The 26,510-nt window shown below is 38.2% G+C and overlaps 2 protein-coding genes across 5 annotated transcripts in view; both read left to right on the top strand.

Moving 5' to 3' along the window:
* Positions 1-6,185, top strand: part of BDP1 (BDP1 general transcription factor IIIB subunit) — an 85,295-nt gene extending 79,110 nt beyond the window's left edge. For 3 of the 4 annotated variants that reach the window (XM_024756175.1, XM_024756176.1, XM_024756174.1), the window contains exons 38-39: positions 690-933; positions 4,559-6,185. In XM_024756175.1, the coding sequence (XP_024611943.1) occupies positions 690-933; positions 4,559-4,690 (376 nt within the window). In that variant the 3' untranslated portion in view covers positions 4,691-6,185. Of the gene's footprint in view, positions 1-689; positions 934-1,192; positions 1,951-4,558 lie in introns of those variants that run through there. The other variant, XM_024756177.1, reaches the window with a different exon arrangement.
* A 9,068-nt stretch (positions 6,186-15,253) lies between these two features.
* The window catches only part of MCCC2 (methylcrotonyl-CoA carboxylase subunit 2), a 61,153-nt gene continuing 49,896 nt past the window's right edge, over positions 15,254-26,510 (top strand). The window contains exons 1-3 of the mRNA XM_024756216.1: positions 15,254-15,535; positions 18,885-18,951; positions 26,375-26,459. Of these exons, the coding sequence (XP_024611984.1) occupies positions 15,407-15,535; positions 18,885-18,951; positions 26,375-26,459 (281 nt within the window). The 5' untranslated portion in view covers positions 15,254-15,406. The remainder of the gene's footprint in view (positions 15,536-18,884; positions 18,952-26,374; positions 26,460-26,510) is intronic.

Raw genomic sequence — 26,510 nt, 5'->3', positions numbered from 1 at the left:
GTAAACTTATTTATAGAATCAGGTGGTGGACTTCACTTGGCCTGTGGATCATAGCTTGCTGACCCCTGCTCTAGAGCCCTTCTACTCAAAGTGTGGTCCTGGCACCAGCAGCAGGGACATCATTTGAGAACTCAGTAGAAATACAGGACTTAGGCCCCACTTCCCCACCAACTCAGTCAGAATCTTCATTTTGATAACATCCCCACGTGATTTGTATGCCTTTCAGGCTTGAGAAGTACTGCTGTAGAGTAAGCTTTGACCTTTGTCACAAACATACGTCATGACAGAGTGATATCAGTACTTAGTGTATCAGTATTTAGTAGGTGTGCCACTCCTGTGGTATCATAGCTGCCATTTTAGCATTCATGGAAAGAAGTTGGCATTAAGAATGTGTCTTCCTGGGACTTCCCTGGTGGCCCAGTGGTTAAGACTGTGTGCTTCCAATGCAGGGGGCATGGGTTTGATCCCTGGTCGGGGAACTAAGATCCCACATGCTGGGCGGCATGGCCAAAAAAAAAAAAAAAAGTTTATACAGATATAGATGTCCTATAGAACTTGGCACATTCCTGCTTTCAGCTTTTTTGCTGCAATATCCTGCCTATGAAAAATTTGGTGAATAAATATTAAAAAAAAAAAAAAGAATGTGTCTTCCTGGATATTGTTGAATATCTTTACATTTGCATTTCTAGACCTGGCAGAAGACCCCTGGGATTTTTGTCTTTAATATGTTCAAAGAATAGTTTGGAGTCTGATGAACCTACTCAGGTTCGTAGCAAGAAACGCCTGAAACCTCTTATACCTGTATCAAGACAGAATCTGAAAAGATCTAATCCGCTCAATACAAGCCAGAAAAAAACTCAAGAGTCCTCTGATCTTCCATCTCCAAGTGTTGTTAATACTCAACCTAAAAATATTGATAGTTCAGCAACTCAGGTATGTGATAACTACTCTTTGTTTGTTTATTTGTATAGAATGGGTTGGATATCAGACTCAACTTGGAAAAACATGGCAATTGTTATTTTCATCTGAATATCAGAAATTATTGCAGAGCAACTCCACTCCATCTCCTCCCTATCCTACCCCACTGTACTGGAAGAAGATAAGGTGTTGAATTAGAAAGTTACAGCTAGTTTAATATAGAGCCATTGAACTAACCATAAATGGACACTTAATTGCCATTCCTTTACTGCAGAGACCCTTCTGACCTGTGGAAGCAAAACAAAGCAGTACTTGCATTTTATTTCCTTTGGGACAAATGTCATGACACCTACAAAAATTCAAGGAACAGTAAAATTAGAATTCGTTTGCATGTTTCATTTCTGTGCACTCTGAAGCTGTAATAGCAAGTACTGGGGCAGAAAATTTTGTGAACTTGTATCAAAGACTTTGGAAGAACATTGGGGTGACTTCAGATCTCAACAAGGAAAAGGCTGGTGACCATCTATTGGATAGCATGAGCCTCAAAGGAAGGAGTCCTTTTGTAAAGAACATTTTTAACGTTTTTAAAATATTTTAAATTATTTCCTACAACTATATTCTGAGACCAGGATTTTATGAGTCTTTATTATTATTGCCAAATTACTTTGGAGAATAGTTGTAAATACCAGCAGTGTAACAGTGTGGTTTAATCACATTCTTGCCAGTCTGAGATATTACTCTTTAAAATACATTTGTTTTTCTTATTTAATATAATGTGGTGGGGGGTTGGAAATATCATTTCATTTTTAAAATTTGCATTTCTTCAGTTATTGGTGAGTTGTGTTCTTTCCCATATATTTACTAGATTTTCTGATTTTTTTCTTTTTTGTTCCTATCTTCTGCTGATTTATAGGTTTGGGGATCTTAGTAGTTTTCTTACCAATTTGTATGAGATCCTTATGTATGTAAATAAGCCACGTACCTTTTAGCTCTTTACTGCAAGTATTTTTTCCAAGTTTATTTACTTTTTTAAATTTGGGGGAATTTTTGTTATACATAACTTTTAAATGTTTAGTCAAATCCATTACTTGTTTCTTTGCAATTTGTTAAATTGCTTTTATGATGAAAAGTTTTTCTCCAGAGGTATAAAATTTTAAAACTTTAACTCTGTTCATGGTTTTTGACTTTGGTATGTAGTGTGAGGGAAGAATTTAAACTAAATGTTATCCTCAAATTGCTTCTTCAGTTTTTTGAGTAAGCAATATATTCCACATGTCTTAAAATTCATAACCTACAAAAGAGAGTTTATAGGAAAAAGTTTCCCACATCTGTCCCTTAGCTTCCTAGTTCCTCCTTTCCACAGGTATATGGTATTATCAGATTTTGGTTTACTTTTCCAGAGACATTTTAATATATACAAATATAAACATTTTTCTTCTTTTTTACACAAATAATAGTGTATCAGTCTCTGCTTTGCTTTTTTCACCTAATAGTATGTCTTGGAGACCTTGCAAAACAGTAGATAAAGGGCTTCCTCCTCTCTCTTGCTCTCTTTAAAAAATTTAAATTATTAACTTCTTATTCTGAGATAACTGTAGATTCACATGCAGTTGTAAACAACTATACAGAGAGATCCCATCTACCCTTTACCCAGTTTTCCCCAGTGGTAACATCTTACAAAACTCTCCTATAATATCACAACCACTATATTGCATTGCTGCAGTCAACATACAGAACAGTTCCATCACCACAGAGATCCTTTGTGTTGCCCTTTTATAGACACACCTACTTCCCTCCCGCTCCCCACTCTCTCTCTATCTTCTGGCAAGCTGGTTGCCATTAAATTCGTCATTGCAAGAATGTTATACGAATGGAATCATATATTTGGGATTGGCGTCTTTTCACTCAACGGTAGTTCCCTAGACAGTCATCCAGATTATTTTATGTATCAAATAGTTTGTTTCTTTTTATTTCTGAATAGTATTCCATAGTATGGATGTACCAGTTTTGTTTATTCATTTACCCACCAAAGGACATCTCGTGCTTGCTTTTATGAATAAAGCTGTGAACTTTTGTATACAGCTTTTTACGTGGACATAAATTTTCCTATTTTCAGGACTAAGTGCCCTCATTATTTTTAATGACTACATAATATTCCATTGTTTGGATGTACCATAGAGTGATACTGGTCTCCCACTGGTAGGCATTTAGGTTATTCCTACTTACTACAAATAATATGGTAACAGCTAACTTATAAATGGACGATTTTTCACATTTATACGTTAAATTCCTGGAAATAGAATTGCTGTTCTAAAGGAATGATTATTCTTTTGCCAGACACTGCCTGATTGTCCTGCATAGGGGTTATATAAGTTTCTGTTCTTATCAGCAGTATATGAGAGGGCCTTTTTCCTTACATTAGCGTATTATCAGTGTTCATTTGACATTCTTCATAGACTTAATGAACACATATGTCTGTGATACAGGTTGTAAATTTTTTTCCCTCTATGGCATTTATCTTTTGATTTTGTGTATGGTGGTTTGTGCCATGCAGACATTTTTTATTTTTATGTATGTGAATTTATCAATCTTTTATGGCTTCTGGCTTTCATGTCATTGCTTCACACACTCTCTCCCCAACTATAGGATTATAAAAACATTTTCCCATGGTATTTTATAGTAGATTTTTAAAAAATGTTTTTACACTTAAGTTTATTGATTCATCTAGAATTTATTATTATATATTGGTGAAGTATAGGTCTGACTTTTCCTTTATGTGAGATAGTTATACAGTTGTCCAACATTATTTATTGGATCATCCAACTTTTCTCAAATTTTTTTGGAAATATCACTTTTATCAGATACTAAATTTCCATCCATATGTGTTAGGGATATTTCTAGTCTTCTATTTCATTGATATGTATGTCTGTTCCTTTGCCAATACCATGCTGTCTTCATTTTTTCTAGATTTATAAGTATGCTAATTTTTTTTTTTTTTTTGCGGTACGCGGGCCTCTCACGGTTGTGGCCTCTCCCGTTGCGGAGCACAGGCTCCGGACGCGCAGGCTCAGCGGCCATGGCTCATGGGCCCAGCCGCTCCGCGGCATGTGGGATCCTCCCGGACCGGGGCACAAACCCGCGTCCCCTGCATCGGCAGGCAGACTCTCAACCACTGCTCCACCAAGGAAGCCCAGTATGCTAATTTTTGATAGGATTGCTTTAATTTCTGTTATTTCCTTACGTACTGTTCTGTTTCATGGGTCCTTCTATTCTGGTCATTAAAATGTTTTCATTATCGATTTAATAATGTTATGTTTTTCAGTATTTATTTTTTTTCACAGAAACTAGGGTGAAGTAATCATGTGTACACTACAGTCAACCGAATCATGTTTTGTGTTGTATATTGGTTGATTTTAATTTTATTATTATAACGAATGCTACAAAGGTTATCTCTTACTATGTTTAGGATTATTTCCTTAATATAACAGCATAGAAATGAAATTATTGGGTCAGTGAGTATAAACGTATTTAAAACTCTTAATATTTATTGCTATATTGCTTTTCAAACAGATATCGATTTAGAATACCACTATCAATATATAAATGTTATACTGCATACTTATTTTTATTATCTTTTTAGGTTTCTTGTAATCATCCCTTACCGAAAGGAGAATGTAAAGATGTCCCAAACCGGCTACCGGAAGAGGAGCCAATGACAGTCTCTGAATATTTCTTTAGTGATATCTTTATTGAAGTGGATGAAACAGAATAAAAGTCTTCTCTTTTTTTCTTTTATTTTTTCTAAGGCTAGGATTTCCACAGTCAGTTATATCAACAAAGCAGTATCTAGCAAAAAGCCTCACTGGCAATTTTTCTTTAGGTTGATTTTGAATATTTAATAGGCTTGATTTGAAGCTTTTATAATCAGTGAAAAACATTGCTGAGGTTCCTTTCCTTCTGATTGATTCAGCATTTTGGAAATACCAAGCAATTAAGACTGCTTTCTCAGACAGAAGTAACAGCTCTTGTTTACATTTTGACTCTTCCTGTGTTGAATACACATGGACATCTTGGAATGTTGTGGATAAATGTCTCTGTATAAATCACAGTGCCGACGTATTTGGAGATGGATGGTAGTTAACATTTAGCAAACCTTTTGTGAAGGTTTTTTTGTTTGTTTAGTGTTTTTTGGTTTTGTTTTTTGTTTTTTTGGATGGTGAAGGCCTTTTCAGTTGCCTCTAAGTGTGTGAAAGGAAATTGTGAAACTCCACTTTAGTATGGTAAATGTTAAAAACTTTTCTATTATCAGCTATTTGACTTAAAAATGTGTATTTTTCTAATTCATGTTGATGTAACATTAGTCCTAATTGAAGAACTAGTATTTAAACTTACTATTTATAAAGATAAAACATCAAAAAGCTTATTTATTTTTAAATTTTTTATTTAAAAGAATATTCAGTTTTAATTATTTTTACCCCTGAGATTATGGGTAAAGAAAGCATTAACAAATTTATGTTTGTCTCCTTTCCCTCTTTAATTTTAAAGGTATTTAAAGTGATAAAACTAAATTGTTTGGATAGTATATACTTTTTGAATACATTTTTTTCTCATAGTTTAGTATATTGACTTTGTACTGTGAATTTTTTGTTTTTCTTATTTCTTGGATAATCTCAGGATTTGTATGGGGAAAAAATCCTTAAATTTATTTATGAGGCAAATTTCCATACAAAACTCCATCTCCATTACACACACATATGCTCACATACACACATTCCTTTTTTAAAAAACAATTTCTTGGTAGTTTTTTTCCCCCCATTAAATTCTCCATGAGGAACTAAGTACTTAGACCTTTATGCACAGAACATAATTGTGATGTTAAAAACAGAAAATAAGATAATAAGACTTTATTAAGTCAGTGATTATCATCAATATGAATTTAAGGGTTGGTTTTAATTTTGAGATTTTGTGATTTACATAGGTAATTCTGTTATCCACCCAAGCCAGTCTTTGGTGGTTCAAATTAAACTTCTGAAAGAACAGATTTATTCTTATATTTGAAAAGCCTTCTGGGTTGATTAGATCAGGAGTCAGAAACATTTTCTGGAAAATATTTTCGAGTTTGTGGGCCAGATGCCCTCTGTGGTAACTACTCAACTCTGCCACTTCAGTTTGAAAACAGCTACAGGCAATACTTAAATGATGGACATGGATGGGTTGGGTTTTTAGTTTGACCCATACATTAGACAGTAGTTTTCTTACCTTAAGGTGCCGATGTCATTACCTATGAGATATTTGTCACTGGAGTTGTGAGTTGTGCCTAACACTTAAACCCTTGATTGCATTATGAAATCAGTATTTCAGTTGGGAAGATATTTTAATGTCTAATTCTGTTTGTAATTTGAAAAAAATGGTGGCCAGTTTTCAAGTTCATTAGTAAAATTGGATTTGGCTTGGCAAGTATAACAGTAATCCTAATTTATGAAAACAATTGATATTAGAGCATTCCTTTTTCATTGCCTTATAGTGAAATTTGCAGTTTAAACTTTTTTGTCATAAAGGAGGATCTATAAGGAAATTCTCTATAGATATGCATTTATTTATTTCATGGGGTTAATATGTCACAGAAATCATAGTAGCAAATCACATAGCTATTTTAATGCCCTGTTTTTATAAATTTTAAAAATCTCATATTCTGAAAAGGCTTCTTTCATTTAGTTCATGTTAGTTTGGGTGTTTGGTTGTCATAGCTAAACTATTATTTTATCCCTTGTTTAATATTACTTTTTAACTTTGTTAACATCTGTCTCTTGTTCATCTACAATGAGCTAATTTTATGGAAGATGTAACTTCTTACTGTATGAAGGATAATTTTGTCTTTGGGCATTCATTGTGTTAGAGAATCAAGTCAGACAACTAAATTATCCTACTATTATATCCTTAAAACTACTCTTGGAAAAAGAAATTTAATCAGTATATTTACCTTGCAAGGTGGAAAGACTTGTTCACACCTGTGTTTAATCTGACTCATGTAAAGATGATGTTGTGAAGAATTTGTATTTTATAAATCTTAAAAGAGATATGATTAAAGGTCTTTATTTTTTTCTTGACTTTTCCTCCTGAACACTTACGTCTTAGCAAGTGATCAACATGATGGCTTCAAAGCCTAATTGTTGGTAAATGATTGAGGCACATAAAAATATGAATATCCACTGTTTACCACCATGTTTTTTGAAATAGAAGTGACCATGTATACTATCTTGCTTGAAGAAGTCTTTGACAAAAAGCAATATCTGTCATTGTAAATTTTCTTGTTCTAAAGAAAGCAGTTATATTCTATAGATGTAAATTATGTAAATAAAAGTTATTTTATATTATTTCTGTTGTGTCCTTTTTTTCAAATTGACTTAATAAAGATATTAATGTGTTAGTGAGCAAAAAATAGTTTTGTAAGTACAGCTCACCCTTCCTTCCTTCCCTCCTTCCATGAGAGTATAGTATATTTGGGAGAATTAATTTTTTTCTTACGTGCATGCTCTGAAAGATATTACTTTGATTTTGCAAGAATAAAAATAGACTTTCCCCCACATTTGGGACATAAGAAGAGTCGCTTACTTTTTTGTTTATTTGCTCCTTATGCAATGAATTTTTGGCTAAAAGAACTCAATCTCTTTTACTCTTTTTTTTCTTCCCACTTTTTTTTCTCTGTAGAGAAAGACAAATGGGAAACTTTAGTTATGGATATACTATAAACCTGGACTTTTTATGTGGTCAGTTGACCTTTTATTATGGTATATAAGGATTTTACTTTCTTACAATTCTCCTCCTCACTCTTTTCCTGCTTTCTCCCAATGTTAATCACAATTTGGGGTTAATCCATATTCAGTATTTGTACTGTTTTAATTGTAATTTTTCACTGCTGTACCACCTAATGAACTAAGATGACATTTCCTTTCTGGTACAACTTTTTGTTTTTCTTGGAATTAAGAAGTGTTTCACTTTTTCATTTGCTTTGGGTTTGTTTTTGAACCTGTGGCTTAACTTTCAACATCCTCCGGCACGTCTGTTTATACTTAGTTATAAATGCTCTGTTTATACTTTTCACGTGGTCAAGCTGTCAGATAAACTGTTTCCTTCTCCTTTTTTCCTGGAAAACTTTATGGAGCTCTTCCTTCCTGCTTTAATCTGGACTGAGGCTTCACAGGTCTCCATGTGCAGTGCAGCTGCCATGCTGGGACTTCTGTGAATTCCCTACCCATCTTTTCTGGTTTGGATTCCCTATTCTGGAGCCAGTGTCATTGTCTTTCTTGAGGAGAAGCACATCTTCCACTGTTTACTGCAAAAGGTGCATAGATGATAACATAACTTGAGACTTTACATGTCTGAGAGTTCTTTATTCTACTCTCTCACTTAGTTGGGCTCTGAATAGAATTCTTGAGTAATTTGAAAATAATTTCCACTTCATTTCAAAGTCATGCTCTGGTTATATTCTGGTTTTCAGTGTTTAAAAATCTTTTGCCATTCTGATTCTCTATCCTTCGAATGTGGCCTATTTACATATTCTTTGACCCTGGTATTCTGCTCAGTAATGTGCACCCCCCCTTTCCTGCCCCTACATTCATGCTGCTGGGCATGTCATGGGCGTTTTTAAATATGGAAACTCATTTCCTTCCCTTCTGGGAAATGTTCTTGCATTATTCCTTTGATAATTTCTCTCTTTCATTTTCACTGTTCTTATATCTGGAATTCCTATTAAACAGATTTTTTAATCTCCTTTACTTGTTCCCTAAGTTATCTTTTCTCTGCTATTTTCCATTTCTCCACCCCCTTCTCTCTCTCCTCATTTTTTTGTTCGCCCCTTTTTTTGCGGGGGGGGGAGATTTTCTCAATTTTTACTTCTATTGGAGAAAAATCAAGTGTCAATTCCTTTTTAGAAGTAACTGTTAGTCAAAAGCCGTAGAGAGAAGGCTAAGAATCTTTTTTTTTTTTTTTTTTGCGGTACGCGGGCCTCTCACTGTTGTGGCCTCTCCCGTCGCGGAGCACAGGCTCCGGACGCGCAGGCTCAGCGGCCATGGCTCACGGGCCCAGCTGCTCCGCGGCATGTGGGATCTTCCCGGACCGGGGCACGAACCCGTGTCCCCTGCATCGGCAGGCGGACTCCCAGCCACTGCGCCACCAGGGAAGCCCAGGCTAAGAATCTTGATGCTTCTGATTAACAAATGTGCAGAATCAAAGTCACAGAATGTGAATCATCCTTTGACTTAGTTCATAATTTTAAATCAACACAGTTTTCTGCAATGAACGTTTTTAAGGCATAATTTACATTTAATAAAGTACACAGATCTTAAGCTTTCAGTTTGATTACTGACAATGTATACACCTGTGTACCACCCCACAAGACAAATAGACATTTCCATCATCCCAGGAAGTTCCTTTAAGCCCTTTCCCCACTGCCACCCACAGATTAGTTTTGCCTGATCTTGAGCTTTATATATATATGCAGTATATGAACTTTATATTATGTATACTTTTGTATCTGTTTACTTTTGCTCAACACATTTTTGGGATTCATCCATTTTCGTAGCGTATTAGTAGTTCCTTGTTGCTAAGTTGTATTCCATTTTATCCATATACCACATATGAATATACCATAATTGCTATTTTCCTACTGATTGTTTCCGAATTTTGGCTCTTTTGAATAAAGATACTATAAATATTGTTGTACAAATCTTTTTGTAGACATGTTCTTATTTCTCTTGTGTAAATACCTAGAAGAGGCACATCTTTTAGATTTATTTTTTAAGTACTTGATGTTCTCTGATGCCTTTATAAATGGTGTTTTTTAAATGCTTATTTTCATTTGTATGTTTATTGATGGAACATAGAAAAACAGTTGATTTTTGTAGTGCAGTTAAGATTTTTAAAAATGGGGAATTCCCTGGCAGTCCAGTGGTTAGGACTCCACACGCTTTCACTGCCGAGGTCGTGCGGCATGGCCAAAAAAAAAAAAAAATTTAACAAATGTACTTTCTTCTTTTTTTTTTTTTTTGCGGTACGCGGGCCTCTCACTGTTGTGGCCTCTCCCGTTGTGGAGCACAGGCTCCGGATGCGCAGGCTCAGCAGCCCTGGCTCACGGGCCCAGCCGCCCCACGGCATGTGGGATCCTCCCGGACCGGGGCACGAACCCGTGTCCCCTGCATCAGCAGGCGGCCTCTCAACCACTGTGCCACCAGGGAAGCCCTATATTTTCTTTTTTTTTAAATTTATTTATTTTTGGCTGCGTTGGGTCTTCGTTGCTGCACGTGGCTTTCTGTAGTTGCAGCGAGCGGGGGCTACTCTTTGTTGCGGTGTGCGTGCTTCTCATTGTCGTGGCTTTTCTTATTGTGCAGCATGGGCTTCAGTAGTTGTGGCTCACGGGCTCTAGAGCGCAGGCTCAGTAGTTGTGGACCGCGGGCTTAGTTGCTCCGCGGCACGTGCTATCTTCCCATACCAGGGCTCGAACCCACGTCCCCTGCATTGGCAGGAGGATTCTTAACCACTGTGCCACCAGGGAAGTCCGCAAATGTACTTCCTCTAACATCCTCTCACAGCCTAGCCCTTGGAGCTATTAAAGCAAGATTTTTTTTTAAAGTGTTATAGGAATGCTCTTTGTTCTTCGCAAACAGACTTAGAAACTGAATTATAATGATAAGATAAACAGGATAAATATAAACAAGTAAAAATTTAAGTAACTATAACATTAAATAAGTATAAAATGTAATGCCAATGGGAAATATTTGCTAACCTCTCATTTATTTAATAAATTTAAAGGCTAGTAGAGTATCTTATCTCCTTAGAACATCTGTTTTCCCATCCTTTTAATAATTTCTCCCTAGGGAATTCCCTGGCAGTCCAGTGGTTAGGACTCCCTGCTTCCACTGCAAGGGGCACATGTTCAATCCTTGGTTAGGAAACTAAGATTCTGCATCCCGCGTGGCACAGCCAAAAAAAGAAAAAGAACTTCCTCATTAAATGGCTAATTAAACTCTGTAACCTCTAGCTTTTGTTACATTTTCTAGACAAGGAATTCTTATTTATTTATTTATTTATTTGGCTGTGTTGGGCCTTAGTTGCAGCACACGTGATTTTTGTTGCGGCACATGGGGTTCTTCGTTGCAGCATGCGGGCTCTAGAGCGCATGGTCTCCGTAGTTGTGGCACACAAGCTTCTTAGTTGTAGCACACGAGCTTAGTTGCCCCGTGGCATGTGGGATCTTAGTTCCCCAACCGGGGATCGAACCTGCGTCCCCTGCATTGGAAGGCTCTTTCTTAACCACTGGACCACCAGGGAAGTCCCCCAGCCAAGGAATTCTTGATTTTATATTTTTTTCAAAAGCTTTTTAAAATTTTTTCATAATCGTGGTCTTTGATGGATGCAATATATTTTCATTTCTCCAAGGATGTTATAGTTTCTTCTGTTCCTTGCCCTGATGGTTTCTTTTTTTTTGTTTGTTTTTGTTTTCTTGGTGGTAGTGGGTGTCTTTTTCTTTTCTTTTAAACATTTCTTTCTTTCTGGTTTTTTTTTTTTTCGTATTGAAAGCTTTCTTCAGAGTCCAGAGTGTTAACCATTATGGAACTGCAACAGAAAGCTTTCTTCAAATGCCCATTGATCCTTGGCTATCCATGTATATGTTAGAGAAAATGTCTAAAAAAGCTGATTAGGAGCTCTTTACAAGCTTATTGGAGGGTAGGTAGGATATGTCAATTTGTAGGTTACACTGTAGGTCAATTTTCTTCTTTTTTGTCGGACTCTCAACCACTGCGCCACCAGGGAAGCCCCAATTTTCTTTTTTAAATGTTGCTTTTTTTGTTTTTTAATTGGCTGCACTGGGTCTTAGTTGCAGCATGCAGTATCTATTTCCCTGACCTGGGATCGAACCTGGGCCCCCTGCATTGGGAGCAGGGAGTCTTAACCACTGGACCCCCAGGGAAATCCCTGTAGATCAATCTTCCAGGGAGTTTTTTCACTGGAGAACCTCAAATGTCACTTTGTAGATCTTTTCTGTAAAATGGTTAGGTTTCTCTAGACTCCCTTCTATATAAATCTGGTAGCCAGCATTTTGGAACTGGGTGGGAAAAGAGACTTGGGGGGAGGGGGCTCTCTTGATTTGGCCTTCAGACTGTCACTTAATCTCTCTGGTCTCAATTTGGCACTTCACTAGTGCCTAGTGTCCCTAAATTTGGAACATTTCAGATTCAGTTTCTCCAGGGAATATATATCTCCTGGACAGACTGGGGGGTGGAAACCTGGGGTTTTAACTACTTCTTCTGCAAATTTTCAATTAGTTCCACCATTTCTTGATCTCTACCACCTTTCTCCACTTCTATGCACATATTTCTCTGTACCTGGTACCACGAATTCCTGGTACCACCAATTCTGAGAGGCAAATTGACTTGTTACTTGTTTGTATTTTCCACTGCAAGCACTTAGATTACAACTTCTTTTATTTTGCTGAATTTATTATTTCAATTTTTGCCTATTGTCTTTATATATCCCCTAGTTTAATTGAAGGTGGGATATGAATTATTTTTTGTGTTCCTTTGTTGCTCTGGGATCATTTCTGAGAGAAGGAGGTAAAAAATACCTTTATTTTCATGATAAAAGTTGAATTATTGTATTCCCTTAAAAATGAAAATTAATAAAGAAAAATGTAAAAAGTAAATCTGAATACTACGGACAACTGAACACCAACAAATTGGCTAATCTAGATGAAATGGACAAATTCTTAGAAACAAAACCTACCAAGACTACATCACAAAGAAATAGATAACCTGAATAGACCTATAACTAGTAAGAAGACTAAACAGTAATCAAAAAATCTCCCCACAAAGAAAAGCACTGAATATGACGGCTTCACTGGTGAATTCTACCAAACATTTGAAGAAGAACAAGTACCAATCTTTCTCAAATTTTCCAAAAACTTGGAGAGGAGGGAACACTCCCTAACTCATTCTATAAGGCCAGCGTTATCCTGACGTGAAAGCAGGACAAAGACGCTACAAAAACAAAAAAACCCCCCAAAAACTATAGACCAATATCACTTATGAACACTGATACAAATATCCTTAACAAAATACAGGCAACTGAATTCAGCGGCATACTAAAAGGATTATATATCACGACCAAGTGAGGTTTATTCCTGAAATGCAAGGATGGTACAACATAGAAAAAAATGATCAATGTAGTTCACAACATTAACAGAATGAAGGAACAAACTTCACATGATCATCTCAATTGATGCAGAAAAAGTAGATGACAAAATTCAAACTTTTTCATGATAAAAATATTCAACGAACTAGGAATAGAAGGAAACCTCCTTAACATAAAAGCCACATGTGAGGGACTTCCCTGGTGGCGCAGTGGTTAAGAATCCCCCTGCCAACGCAGGGGACATGGGTTCGAGCCCTGGTCCGGGAAGATCCCACAGGCTGCGGAGCAACTAAGCCTGTATGCCACAACTAGTGAGCCTGTGCTCTAGAGCCCGCAAGCCACAACTACTGAAACCAGCTCTCCACAACTACTGAAGCCCGCGCGCCTAGAGCCCGTGCTCCGCAACGAGAAACCACCACAATGAGAAGCCTATGCACCGCAACGAAGAGTAGCCCCCACTCACCCCAACTAGAGAAAGCCCGCGCGCAGCAATGAAGACCCAATGCAGCCAAAAAAAAAAAAAAAGCCACATGTGAAAAACTCACAGCAAACATTACACTCAATGGTGAAAGGCTGAAAAGTTTTCCTCTAAGACCAGGAAAAAGGCAAGGATGTTCACTTTCACCACTTCAATTCAACATAGTACTAGAAGTTTTAGCTGGAGCAATCAGGTAAGAATGAGAAATAAAAGACATTTAAATTGGAAAGGAAAAAGTAAAATTATCTCTATTCACAGATGACTTTTACAAAGCCCTAAAGATTACACACACACACACACACACACACACACACACACACACACACACACACAACCTGTTAGAATAAATGAATTCAGCAAATTGGCAGTATACTAACTTAGCATGCAAAAATCAGTTGCATTTCTATACACTAATAATGAACAAACTGAAAAGGAAATTATGAAAACAATTCCATTTACAATAGCATCAAAAAGAATAAAATAGGAATTAACCAAGGAAGTGAAAGACTTGCGCGATGGAAACGAAAAAACACTGCTGAAAGAAATTAAAGAAGACATAAATAAATGGAAACACACCCCATGTTCATGGATTGGAAGACTTAATATTGTTAAGATGTCAATGCTACCCAACATGATCAACAGATTCAATGCCGTCCCTATCAAAATTCTGGCATTTTTTGCAGAAATAGAAAAACCTACCCTAAAATTAAGATGGAATCTCAAGGGATCCTGGATAGCCAAAAAAATCTTGAAAAAGAACAAAGCTGGAAGACTCACACTTAATGATTTCAAAACTTACTACAAACCTCCAGTAATCAAAAAACTGTGTGGTACTGGCATAAAGACAGACATACAGACCAATGGAACAGAATACAGAGTCCAGAAATAAATCATTGCTTATGAAATAATTTTTCACAAGGGTGCCAAGACTATTCAATGGGGAAAGGACAGTCTTTACAACAAATGATATTGGGAAAACTGGATATCTATATACAAAAGAATGAAGCCACACCCTTACCTAACACCATGTACAAAAATTAAATCTAAGACTTAAGTGGACCAAAAGAAGATTAATTTTTTCTCACTGTCCAGTGGATGAGAAATTGTGAGGAAGCTCAGATTTGTTATAGGCAAAGTTTTAGAAGTACGTTATAATTGTACATCTAAGTTGTAATTTATCACTATTAGAATTTTTATTTACTTGTTTATGTTCTCTCCGCTTTATAAAAGAGGACACTTTGCCTGTTCTCCACTGTATTCCCCGCTCCAGAAGAGCACTTGATAGGGGACATTAAAGACATATTTGATTAATGAATGCTTATCCCCTTAAAGAGTTTCTTAGGGCAGCTCAGTTTCCAGCTCTCCTATAAGGATAAGCTTTTTCAAGCCCCGGAGCACCCTTTGTAGCAGCACGGGAAGAAGAAAACAGCACATAGAAAAAGCACAGAGGCCGACAGCAAGCAAACTCAGCCACAGCTCCTAAGCTCAGCATCTCGGGAGACCGGGACGACGCAGAACGGTCGCTCCACCCCGGGAACCGCAACGCTCCGGGGCTCGCGATGGGACAGGCCTCGCGGGGCTGCACTTCTGTCCCTTATTCGCTGAATTCGGGGGGCGTGGTGCTCAGCGCTGACCAATCACGGGCGGCGTGCGCCGGCACGTGCCGAGGCTGGCCTCAGAATCGGGGAGGTTTCAGGCGGGTTGGGACTGCAAAGGCCTGGGCTGAGCTATATCCCGAAGCGTGGGAGTTGGAGGGGAAAGCCTCGGCCCCGGACCGGCGCAGGCCGGTCTCTCAAGCTCCTTCCTGCCTCTGTGCCTGCTGCCATGTGGGCCGCCCCGAGATTAGCTTTGCGGCGGTGCGCCCGCGCCGCTGCCCCCGCGCCGCGAGCCTATCATGGGGACTCCGTGGCGACGCTGGGCACCCAACCGGACTCGACCTCTGCCATCTACCAGGTAGGGCGGGTGAGCGGCCCGGGCCTGGAGTACCCAGCCCGAGTCAGTGATTCCTCTTCACCGACGGCACAAGGCGTTGGCCAGACTGGGAAGCAGGTACAGGGTAGGCACACTTCAACAGTCGCTGCTGTTTTCTCTGGATCCCCATTCATGATTCTGGGACGCACCAGGGGGTCGTGAAGTTTGAAACAGAAAACAATTCCAAATCAGGTACATTTTAGTTCACTTTTAGCACTGGCACTATACTTTGTGTCTTTAAAATCATTGGTTCGCAAAACCAGTGGCTCTCTGGTTTAGCAGTCACCTGGGAGCTTGTTGAATATATGGCTGCCTTAGCCCCACCCTGGACCTTTTCCGTCTCTAGGGTGGGGTCCTGGTGTTTGCATTGTTAATGAAGTTGTTGAGAGGGGAGGGCAGGGCCTTGGTGGCAGCCAGCTTTGGGAACCACTGGCCTAGCACAGCTGACCCTGGGTTGTGCTTACCAGACTTGAAATGGTTGGTTATGTTAATAGAAAATATTTATCTTTAAATGACTTTTCTTGGAATTGGGAGGTATCACAACGTTAAAGAAACAACTCCTGGTTTGTGAAATATCAGAGCTGGAAATTTTCAGTCTGTCCCACGGTTTCTAAGCCTGTACAGATAACATTTAAATTGTGCAAATAACTTTCAGAGAAGACTTTTTCTGGCTGCGCTGCTGCGGCAGGTGGGATCTTAGTTCCCCGACCAGGGATCGAACCCGCACCCCCTGCATTGGAAGCTCAGAGTCTTAACCACTGGACCGCCAGGAAGTTCCCTCAGAGAACACATTTTAAATAATTCCTGCCTTTGGGAAAACAAGGAGGTTGAAAAGAAATCAGCAGGCTGAGGCAGAAACAGTATCCAATGGGAGACTTCCAAAAGTTTTTAGATGTCCTGGGATCAGGAGAGAATGTTTAATTCAGAAACATTAAGTGGTTACTGTGGTCTAGCCACTATTTTAGATATTTGGAATAGATGTGTAGGAATGGAATCATAATTTTGTGGGGGAGACGACAAGAAAGCAATGCATTGTGATGATGTCTAAAGCTTAAAAAAGGTGGTTGCACGTAGGAGGCAGTGAGTGAGTTGGATCTTGAGTTGGGTAAGAACTGGCCAGGTTCAGGATGGAGAATGGGAGGCAAGATTATACAAACTAAAGGAGTTATGAGAACATAGGTACCAAGTTATGAAAGTGGTTAGTGGGAGTGAGAACTTGGAAGTCCCGGCCAGGGTGAGGAATTCATGGAGTAGATGGGATTGCTTACGCAGCCAGGTAGAGGAGGGAAACCATGTGTAGAAGCCACATTTAGATTTCACTTTGCAGTCTGTCTGCTAAGATGTTTAAGTAGAGAAGTGGCATGATCCTATGGACATGGTAGAATAATCAGTGTGGCTGCAGTGTGGAGAATGGGTTTCCCACCATTCTGAATATGGCTTCTTGGCTGGGTGTTCTCTTGGTTGCTGTAGACCTCTGAGTGTTTTCCAGAGCTCCTGTAAGGTTACTTTAGCCAGTTTTGGGTTGTTTTGTGATGTCTCTGTGGGGGAATAAGGGCCTGGAGCTTCCTGCTCTGCCATCTTTTTGAAGTCAGGTCTCGGCTGATGTATTTGATGGTGGCTGCTAGCTCAGGGAGTGTGAGCCTGAGATTATAACTTCTTTCTCTATGTAAAATGTTGTATGTTCTGGTTCAGTCTGTGCACCAGTAATTAGAATAAGATAGCTGTGCTATGGTGGAAAAAGCACTGGCTTAGTATTTCATGTATGTTTAAAAGCTAACAAGCAACATATTTCCATAGGGGGGAAAAGACCTGGTGGAAATGTGCTAAAGTGTCAACAGTGGCCCTTTCAGTGGGCAGAAGAGACGTTGTAGCATGTTGCTTTAAGAGTGAGTTTCTGGAGTTGGTGGATTTTGGTTTAAATCCTAATTCTACTACTTGTTAGCTGAGTGACCTTGGACTAATTACTGTATGAGCCAGATTTTGCTTCAGTAATGCTGAGTAGCAACCAATCCCAAGATCTCAGTGTTCAAAAGAACAAGTATTTATTTTTTGTGCTTGGATCTATGGGTTGGTTGTGGCAGTTCTGCTCTAGGACTGTAGTAGATTCAGGTCTGCTCTACTTGTTTCTTATTCCAGGACCCAGAATGAAGGGGCAGTGGCTGCTGTGGGATGCTCCTCTCGTAATGGAAGGCTGGGGCACAAAGAGGAGAGCATGGAAACACTTTGTCCTACTTAAAGCCTCTTTATTGCAATTGGTACACTGTCACTTTTGCCCACATTCCACTCATCAAAGCAAGTAATACGGACAGATTTAGAGACTGTGGGGTAGGGAAGTATAATCTCACAGTGAACGTTGGCTAGGATGGGAGGGAAGGAAGAATTTAAAATAAGTAGTACAGTTTACCTTATGGTCTAATATGGCTGCTTAAGCTCCAGCTATTGTGTCTGAGTTCCATGTGCAAAGGAGGAGAAAGGGTGAATAGGTAAAAGGACACCCTCACCTTCTTGTCTTTTTTTTTAAGGAGCCTTTCTAGAAGTCATACCTAACAACTTCTGCTTATATCTCATTGGTTAGAGTTTAGTCACATGGCCACACTTGTCTGAAAAAGGAGGCTGGGATTATTTTATTTTTTGGCCGTGCCATGTGGCTTATGGGATCCTAGTTCCCCAACCAGGGATTGAACCCATGCCATTGGCAGTGAAAGCCCGGAATCCTAACCACTGGACCACCTGGGGATTCCCCCCTGTTCCTTTTTAAAATAGGATCCATTTTCCCCCTGGGCTTTGTTTTTAATTACTTACTGTAAGTAAGTAATTACTGTAATTTGTCAGTAAGTGTAAAACAAGTATTTCTGCATTGGTTGGAATCTCCTCGTGATAGTGGTTGAGGGGACAGAAAAAATAAGATGGCATTCTAACCCTCAAAGGGCTTATATTCATTGACAAAAGAAAACAAATACTAGAGATCAATTAACTTCTGTAGATGTGTAAGGAAGGAAGTTGTTAAAATGAATGGGAGTAGCCAGAAATTGTGTTGGAGATGAGATGGAACATCAGTTAGGCTTTAAAAGGGGGGTGAGATTTGGATAGATGGACCAGAGAGGGGGGTGGTAGTGCAGAAGAGCTTGAGCAAAGACAGAGAGGCACAAATTAATCTTTTTTACACGTTGGAGTTGGCCCAGCACAGAGGCCACACAGGTGGCAAAGTGGCCCAGTGTGGAGGCCACATGGGGTTGGCATGTAATGCTGTTCTCCTTAACCCTTATTATGGTAAAAAAAAATCATTGCTTTCCTATAATACCCTCCCTGTTTTTCTTTGCTTCTGTTTTAGGAAAACTACGAGCAGATGAAAGCACTAGTAAATCAGCTCCATGAACGAGCACAGAACATCAGACTGGGTAAGCACTCATTTATTCTTCAGTTTATGCTTTTAATTAAGATGTCCCTTATAATTATTCATTTTAGGAAAAACTAGTAGCATCAGGCTTTTGACTCTTCAAGACTGTGCATTTGCTGTTGGTGGGAATGTAAATTGAGGCAGCCACTACGGAACACAGTATGGAGGTCCTTAAAAAACTAAAAAGAGAGCTACCATATGATCCAGCAATCCCACTCCTAGGCGTATATCTGGAAAAGATGAAAACTCTAATTCAAAAAGATACAGTGTACCCCAGTGTTCATAGCAGCACTATTAACAAGAGGCAAGACATGGAAACAACCCAGATTTGGTTTAAGATGTGGTATATATATCCACATAAATATATGGGTGTATACTCAGCCATAAAAAAGAAGGGAATATTGCCATTTGTAGCAACATGGATGGACCTAGAGAATATCATACTAAGTGAAGTAAGCCAGGAAGAGAAAGACAAATATTATATGATATCACTTATATGTGGAATCTAAAAAATAATGCAAATGAATCTATATACAAAACAGAAACAGACACACATAGGAAACAAACTTGTGGTTACCAAAGGGGAAAGGGAAGGGGGGAGAGATAAATTACGAGTATGGGATTAACAGATACAAATTACTATACGTAAAATAGATAAGCAACAAGAATTTACTGCATAACACAGGGAACAATATTCACTATCTTGTGATAACTGATAATGGAAAATAATCTGAAAAAAAAAAAAAAACTGAATCACTTTGCTGTACACCTGAAACTAACACAATAATATAAATCAACTATACTTTAATTAAAAAAACGCATTTGTTGGCATGCAGACATCTTATTTTTTCCTATTACTTGGCCAGATTTTCTGCTCTTATAGCACTGCCATTATTTGGGAGAAAGTAGATTTCCCCCAAATCTACTGGATTAAACAAGTTTGGGATTGAACCTGGGCCACGGCAGTAAAAGCACCAAATCCTAACCACTAGACCACCAGAGAACTCCCTCATCAATGTTTAAAACTATTTCTTCTTAAGGTTTTTATTTCAGCCACAGCATCACACTGAAATTTTTGTTTCACTTGGAGCAGCTAAACCATTTTCTGTCCATTAGTCATATTCATACTACATACTACATTTTGCGTAATTGTGCATTTTCTGCTATGTCATGTAATTTGGAAATAATTTCTATCTGGGTTTATTGCTAATTAAATAAATGAGATATCCTAAAAACTTTGTAAATTGTCATTTTTTATTTTTAAATTGTGGACATAATAGACATTTTTTTGCTTGGAAGAAATTGCATCATAGGGAGGAATATAAAATATTAATGTATAAACAAGTACCACATCACATTCTATTGTGCCCTTATTGGTATATATGACGATTTAGAAGGCTATGTGACTTGAAACTATTGGCCATGTCCAAAGTAAGAGTCTTAATATATTACAAGTACCTAACTGAGAAGGAACTATATGAATTTTATAGCCTTCATTGAAAAAGAATTCTCCCCAATGTCCTCATAAAGAATCTATTTTATCTGTAAACCTGTGGTTTAAGGGTATTGTTTCATTCCTGGGTGTAATCTTATCACACTCAGAGGACAGACTTTCAGTAGAAGTCATTAGTGAAATAATTTAGCAAAACCTTGATAGATTTCTCTTTAGTTTAAATAAAAATGTTTTTTATATTTTTCTCCTCTGAGGATTTTAAGGATGGAGGCAAGGTGATTAATTAATGGCAGATGAACAGAAAGACCATCCAAAGTTGTATATTCACTTGTGTAGGTGTTAGGGAAGAAATAAGCTCAGTATTTTGGTCCTTTGTAGAATTTTGAGGGTGGAAGTCTGGACTGGTTACTCTAATAATTAAGCAACTTTGGTCCAGTTATTTAATCCCTCTAGTAAATTTTCAGTACCTCATTCATAACTTGAGAGTTAGGAGTGGGTCTGTGAATTATAGGCATTATTCATTCCAAGCACACATTGCTGTCTTCTTTTGACTTAATAGATTAATCAAAATTAATTGAAAAGACCAGAAATTAAATCCATTTGGAATATCTTGGTCTCTGTCTTTTGTACTATAGTAGTTTAGGGTCAAAATCAATTAAATCCTGTAAAAGTTACCATGACATGAACAAATAGATATGCAACTCAGTGTGGGACCTGTTGAAGCAAAGACCTCATTCAGGTGGCAGTAATTGCTCCCATTCTATCTATGACAGTGCAGGGGAGAATTAAAAAAAAAAAAAAAAAAAGTGAAGAGCATAAACTTCATATAGCTCCTTCTAAGTTAGGTATTTGTAATATATGAAGAATATTGTTTTGATGATGGCTGTATTCAGTTCCTTTGGATTTAAGTCACAAAAATCCAAATCAAACTTGTTTAATCCAGAAACCAACAACCAAACCGTGGAAAGGAAGTGCTGAATGAACCGGGGGGCTCCAGCTCCAACAGGACTCACTGTCTCTGCCCATCTTCTCTCATTTCAGGATGTGTATATATGTGTGGACTGCATTCTCTCTGGCTTCTCTGTGAGGTGGGGAATTATGTTGCTGGCAGGTCAGGGATTACATTCTTACAGTTTACAATCTGAAGGAAAGATCTAGTTATGCTTTCGCCCCCGATTTGGAAAACTTTGATGGGTTCACTTGGGTCCCATGTTCATTCTTTGGCCCAGCCACTGTATCCAGGGGGATATAGTACTTAATGGTGCCAGCCTGGACCCATGTCCACCAGGGCTCAAGTGTACTGTGGCTGGCAACTCCTGGAACTTCATGTTGGTGGCAGTACTGTTTTCAGGAAAAGGGGAAAGGAAAGCACGCAGTCAAAAAAAGACGTCAATTACACTGTCCCCAGACCACCCTAATTTCTCTCTAGGGAGAGAGGGGTGTAAGTAGGAGGGTGACTTGTGAAAACAGGGGTAGTGGATATTTGCCATCCTTTTTGACCAGGTAGCTCTCGAACCCCTGTTCTAAGTGTGAGGAAATGGTGTTAAAAAATGACATGAGTTTTTGTCTACTGGGTATGATTCGAGAGGCAAAATATCCTGCTGGTAGGCTTTTCAGAATGATGACTAGAATGAGGACTAGAAGCCATCGTGGAATAAGGTCTTGTCTCCTGAAAAAGAACCAAAACCCTTGTTGAAATGAAAGTATGTTTTGTTAGGGAGCAGAATTGATGAATTGATCATTCCCTTTGGATATGAAGACTAGAGGGTTTGAATAAGAGGTGGTAGAGTCCTCCAGCACTGAGCATCTGCTGGGGATGGCAGGTTCTGATCATCTGACGCTCTGGTCTCTAAAGGGGAAGAGGACTGAGCAGGGCTCCTTGGGAGGGAAGCCAGGAAAGGACAAAGCCTTCTTCACAGTGTTGCCTGGGACTAGTACTGTTATACCAGGAAGATGGATATTACACAGATATGTATAATTTAAAAGTAATATATGCTTATGTTATATAATATATATATTATACTTATAGAAATTTTGGAAAATAGAGAAAAGTATAAAGAAGAAAAGAAAAAAATATCACCTATCAGTAATACCTCTAAACACATTTAAAAAAATTATATTATTCAAGTATTGTTGATTTACAATGTTGTGTTAATTTCTGCTGTATAGCAGTGATTCAGTTATGCATATATATATGTATATATATACACACATTCTTTTTCATATTTTCCATTATGGTTTATCACAGGATATTAAATATAGTTCCCTGTGCTATACAATAGGACCTTATTGTTTATCCATCCTATATGTAATAGTTTGTATCTGCTAATCCCAAACTCCCAACCCATTCCTCTCCAACCCCCTCCTCCCTCGGCAACCACAAGTCTATTCTCCGTGTCTGTGAATCTGTTTCTGTTCGTAGATAAGTTCGTTTTTATCATATTTTAGATTAATATGTGGTATTTGTCTTTCTGATTTACTTCACTTAGTGTCATAATCTCTAGGTCATCCATGTTGCTGCAAATGGCATTATTTCATTCTTTTTTATGGCTGAGTAGTATTCCATTGTGTGTGTGTATATATATATTTTGTCCAGATGTATGCCCAGGAGTGGGATTGCTGGATCATATGGCAACTCTATTTTTAGTTTTTTGAGGAACCTCCATACTGTTTTCCATAGTGGCTGCACCAGTTTACATTCCCACCAACAGTGTAGGAGGGTTCCCTTTTCTCCACACCCTCTCCAGCATTTGTTATTTGTAGACTTTGTAATGATGGCCATTCTGACTGACGTGAGGTGGCACTTCATTGTAGTTTTGATTTGCATTTCTCTAATATATAATTAACGATGTTGAACGTCTTTTCATGTGCCTGTTGGCCACCTGTATAGACATCCTGACTTTTATTTATTTATTTATTTTAAAACTAAATTTATTTATTTTATTTATTTATTTTTGTTTGCATTGGATCTTCTTTGCTGCGTGTGGGCTTTCTCTAGTTGTGGCGAGCAGGGGCTACTCTTTGTTGCGGTGCGTGGGCTTCTCATTGTGGTGGCTTCTCTTGTTGCGGAGCACGGGCTCTAGGCACATGGGCTTAGTAGTTGTGGCGCGTGGGCTTAGTTGCTCCGCGGCATGTGGGATCTTCCCGGACCAGGGCTCGAACCCACGTCTCCTGCACTGGCAGGCAGATTCTTAACCACTGTGCCACCAGGGAAGCCCCATCCTGACTTTAAAATTCATAAGATTTCCTAAGTAATTTTCAGATAAGAAGGAGTGACAGTGTTTCAGTTTGCTTTGAAAGTTAATCCTTGAAGTTTTCATTTGATAGAACTTGTGATAAATTAAAAGGTTGACAATAATGAGTGGACTCTTGTCCTCCTTTTTGTCTTTTCCTTTCTTTCTGCCTCACTGCTACCTTTGTTTCAGATTTCTTCTCAGGGCACCGTCTTTGCTATCCCTTTTGGTTCTTGTTGGAGCATGTAGGATTGCTAGGAGTGGCTTAGTCATTTCTGTAGGTGGAACAAGGATTAACCCAGCTGTGTTATTCGTGGTAGCCAGAACTAAGTACTTTGATTAACACAAGTTAATTGAAGGGCTCTAAGTGTTTTGATAGATTCAGAAGTGCTTAGTTTTTCTAAAACTGGGTAATAACTTTATTGATATAGAAAAACACAAGTAGTTTTTGGTGGTTGAAAAGGGATCTTTTAATGACCTTAAGATAAGGCTTGTGTAGTTTTTTAAAAAATTTATTTTACTGAAGTATAGTTGATTTACATGTCATGTTAATTTCTGCTGTATAGCAAAGTGATTCAGTTATACATATATATACATTTTTCATATTCTCTTCAATTACAATTTATTACAAGATATTAAATATAGTTCCCTGTGCTATACAGTAGGACCTTGTTGTTTAAGGCTTGTGTAGCTTTTGAAAACATTTGAAAATTCAAGTTAGACTGCATGCAGGTAGTTCCAGCAATGCATATAGCACCGTTGAAGTGACTACAGTTAGACATTTGAGCTGTGCACCCAGAGGCAGACAGCTATGTCGCGACTGCCCCCTGGTGACAGAGATGAAAAGATGCTATAAACTGTAAAATGCTTCCTGATTTTAGGGGTGTTAAAATGTGAACAAAATGTGTGTTTTAGAATCAGTGCAATGTGGTAAATGAGATAGAAGGAAAACATCAGGCTTTTCTGGCTCTGAGTCTGTGAGAGTGGAGATAGTTAAAGCAAAATCTTTTAAGAGTACTCCTTGGAAAACTAAGGTGCTGTGACATTCTGTCTTTTTGTGGTGGTCCACATATCCTAGGCCAGTTTAAATGCCAGAGGAGCTGACTTCTGTGACCTGAGAATCTGTATCAAGGATAGCACTCTTTCTGGTTTTTCCTAATAAAAACAGAATTCACTAGGTGCTCGGAATAGCAAAGTGAAACTCTAGGCAGAATTAAGAATAGTGTTGCTCTAAGTACTAAAAAAACAAAACAAAACACAGATATGTTTTCTTATCTCTTTTTCATCCCACCCTCCCCTGCCATGCTTTTTCCTGCTATCCCCTTAGTGGACGCTTATGTTGCCAAACTCTCCAAAGACCCTCACCCAAGCCTGGTCTTCTTTGCAGTGTCTTAGGTTTATTTTTCTTTAATACTTACTTTTAAACAGCTTTATTAAGGTATAATTAATATACAATAAGCCACATTATTTAAAGCTTACAGTTTGATGAGTTTTGACTTATGTATACACCCGTGAAACCGTCACCACAATCAAGATGATGAATGTGTCACTCTCAGAAGTTTCCTCTGCCCTTTGTCACTCTCTCGTCCTCCTTGTCTCCTGTAACTAACTATACACACCTCAGTAGGACACTCTGGAGAAAAGAGGAAAGCTGTTTGATTTAATTCATACTATCTTGTAAGGCTTTCCCTCCCAGAATAATTTTCATTTTAAAAGATTAGATGCATGTTATGATTTTCTTGGTTACCTTAAGGCAGATTTAGTCTTAAAAATATACCCTCTACCTTTTCAGGAAAAAAAAAAAATCCCCTTAGACATAGGAAAGTCCTGATTTGAAAATAAGGTTGCGCTACTTGGAGGCTTGTTTGAAATCTGTATGAACTTATTTTCTCACCTAAAAAACCAATAGCTTTCTTCAACAGCTGAACATTTCAGTAGACAAGGAGTATATTAAGATGGAATTCTTGGGCAACAGTGAAGGTAAACATATTAAGGTACAATTTGATCGTCTGTTCTGATTATTTACCTTGGTTTGCTGAGAGTGGGTTGTGGATATTCCCCAGGTACCGAACCCAGCCGTTCTCAGGCTGGGTGAGGTTTGGTGTACCCCTCACCTCAAGCAGCCTCACTGGGTTGGTTACCCCAGCGGACTCTTCAATTATTGTAATTTCCTTTAGTCTGGAGCAATGTCAGGAAACACGGAAGATCATCTCTGATTCAGGATACTAACAAAAGGGGACTTTTAAATTGCTATATAAGGTGTTCAACTCTCTCCTATTTGTGGGCCTAAAAATAGCACCTTTAGCTAAGGTTTTTTGTGCTTATTATGGAAATCATTTCTAAAATAATGCTTTTTACCTGGTACAAATGAAGTTAGGAACTTTTCAAATTTCACATAGCATATAGGACAGTGCTAGTATTTATAGTAGGTGTAATAAGTGTGGTGGAGATGAGACAGTATTTGCAATGTATGAGATGCAGAGAAAAGTACTGCATTATTTCCTTAAGTAATTACTACTGAATTTAGAAAATGTATAATATACTGTGGGCTCAGGGATAGATTGATTTTTAAAAATGCCAGTTTCAATGATCTGAAAAATTAGCTGTTTTTCACAGGGTATGTTAAATTTTTTAAAAAGTACCATATTTTGGATTAAGTGTTATATGTTTTTCTGATATTAAGTTAAACGGAGACCTTATAATGATTTCATCTAATCTAATCATATTTTTTATCGCAGGAGGTGGTGAGAAAGCCCGAGCACGTCACATATCAAGAGGAAAACTGTTACCAAGAGAAAGAGTTGACAATCTTATAGACCCAGGGTTGGTACATACCCAAGTGCTGGCTCAGGGTGTTCTCTATTCCATGGTGCT

Source organism: Neophocaena asiaeorientalis, unplaced genomic scaffold, assembly GCF_003031525.2.
Source record: "Neophocaena asiaeorientalis asiaeorientalis breed wild unplaced genomic scaffold, Neophocaena_asiaeorientalis_V1.1 scaffold376, whole genome shotgun sequence".
In the NCBI taxonomy this organism is placed as follows: Eukaryota; Metazoa; Chordata; class Mammalia; order Artiodactyla; family Phocoenidae; genus Neophocaena; species Neophocaena asiaeorientalis.
The sequence above is the reverse complement of the archived record's forward strand: the minus strand, read 5'-3'. Positions and strand labels throughout refer to the sequence as shown.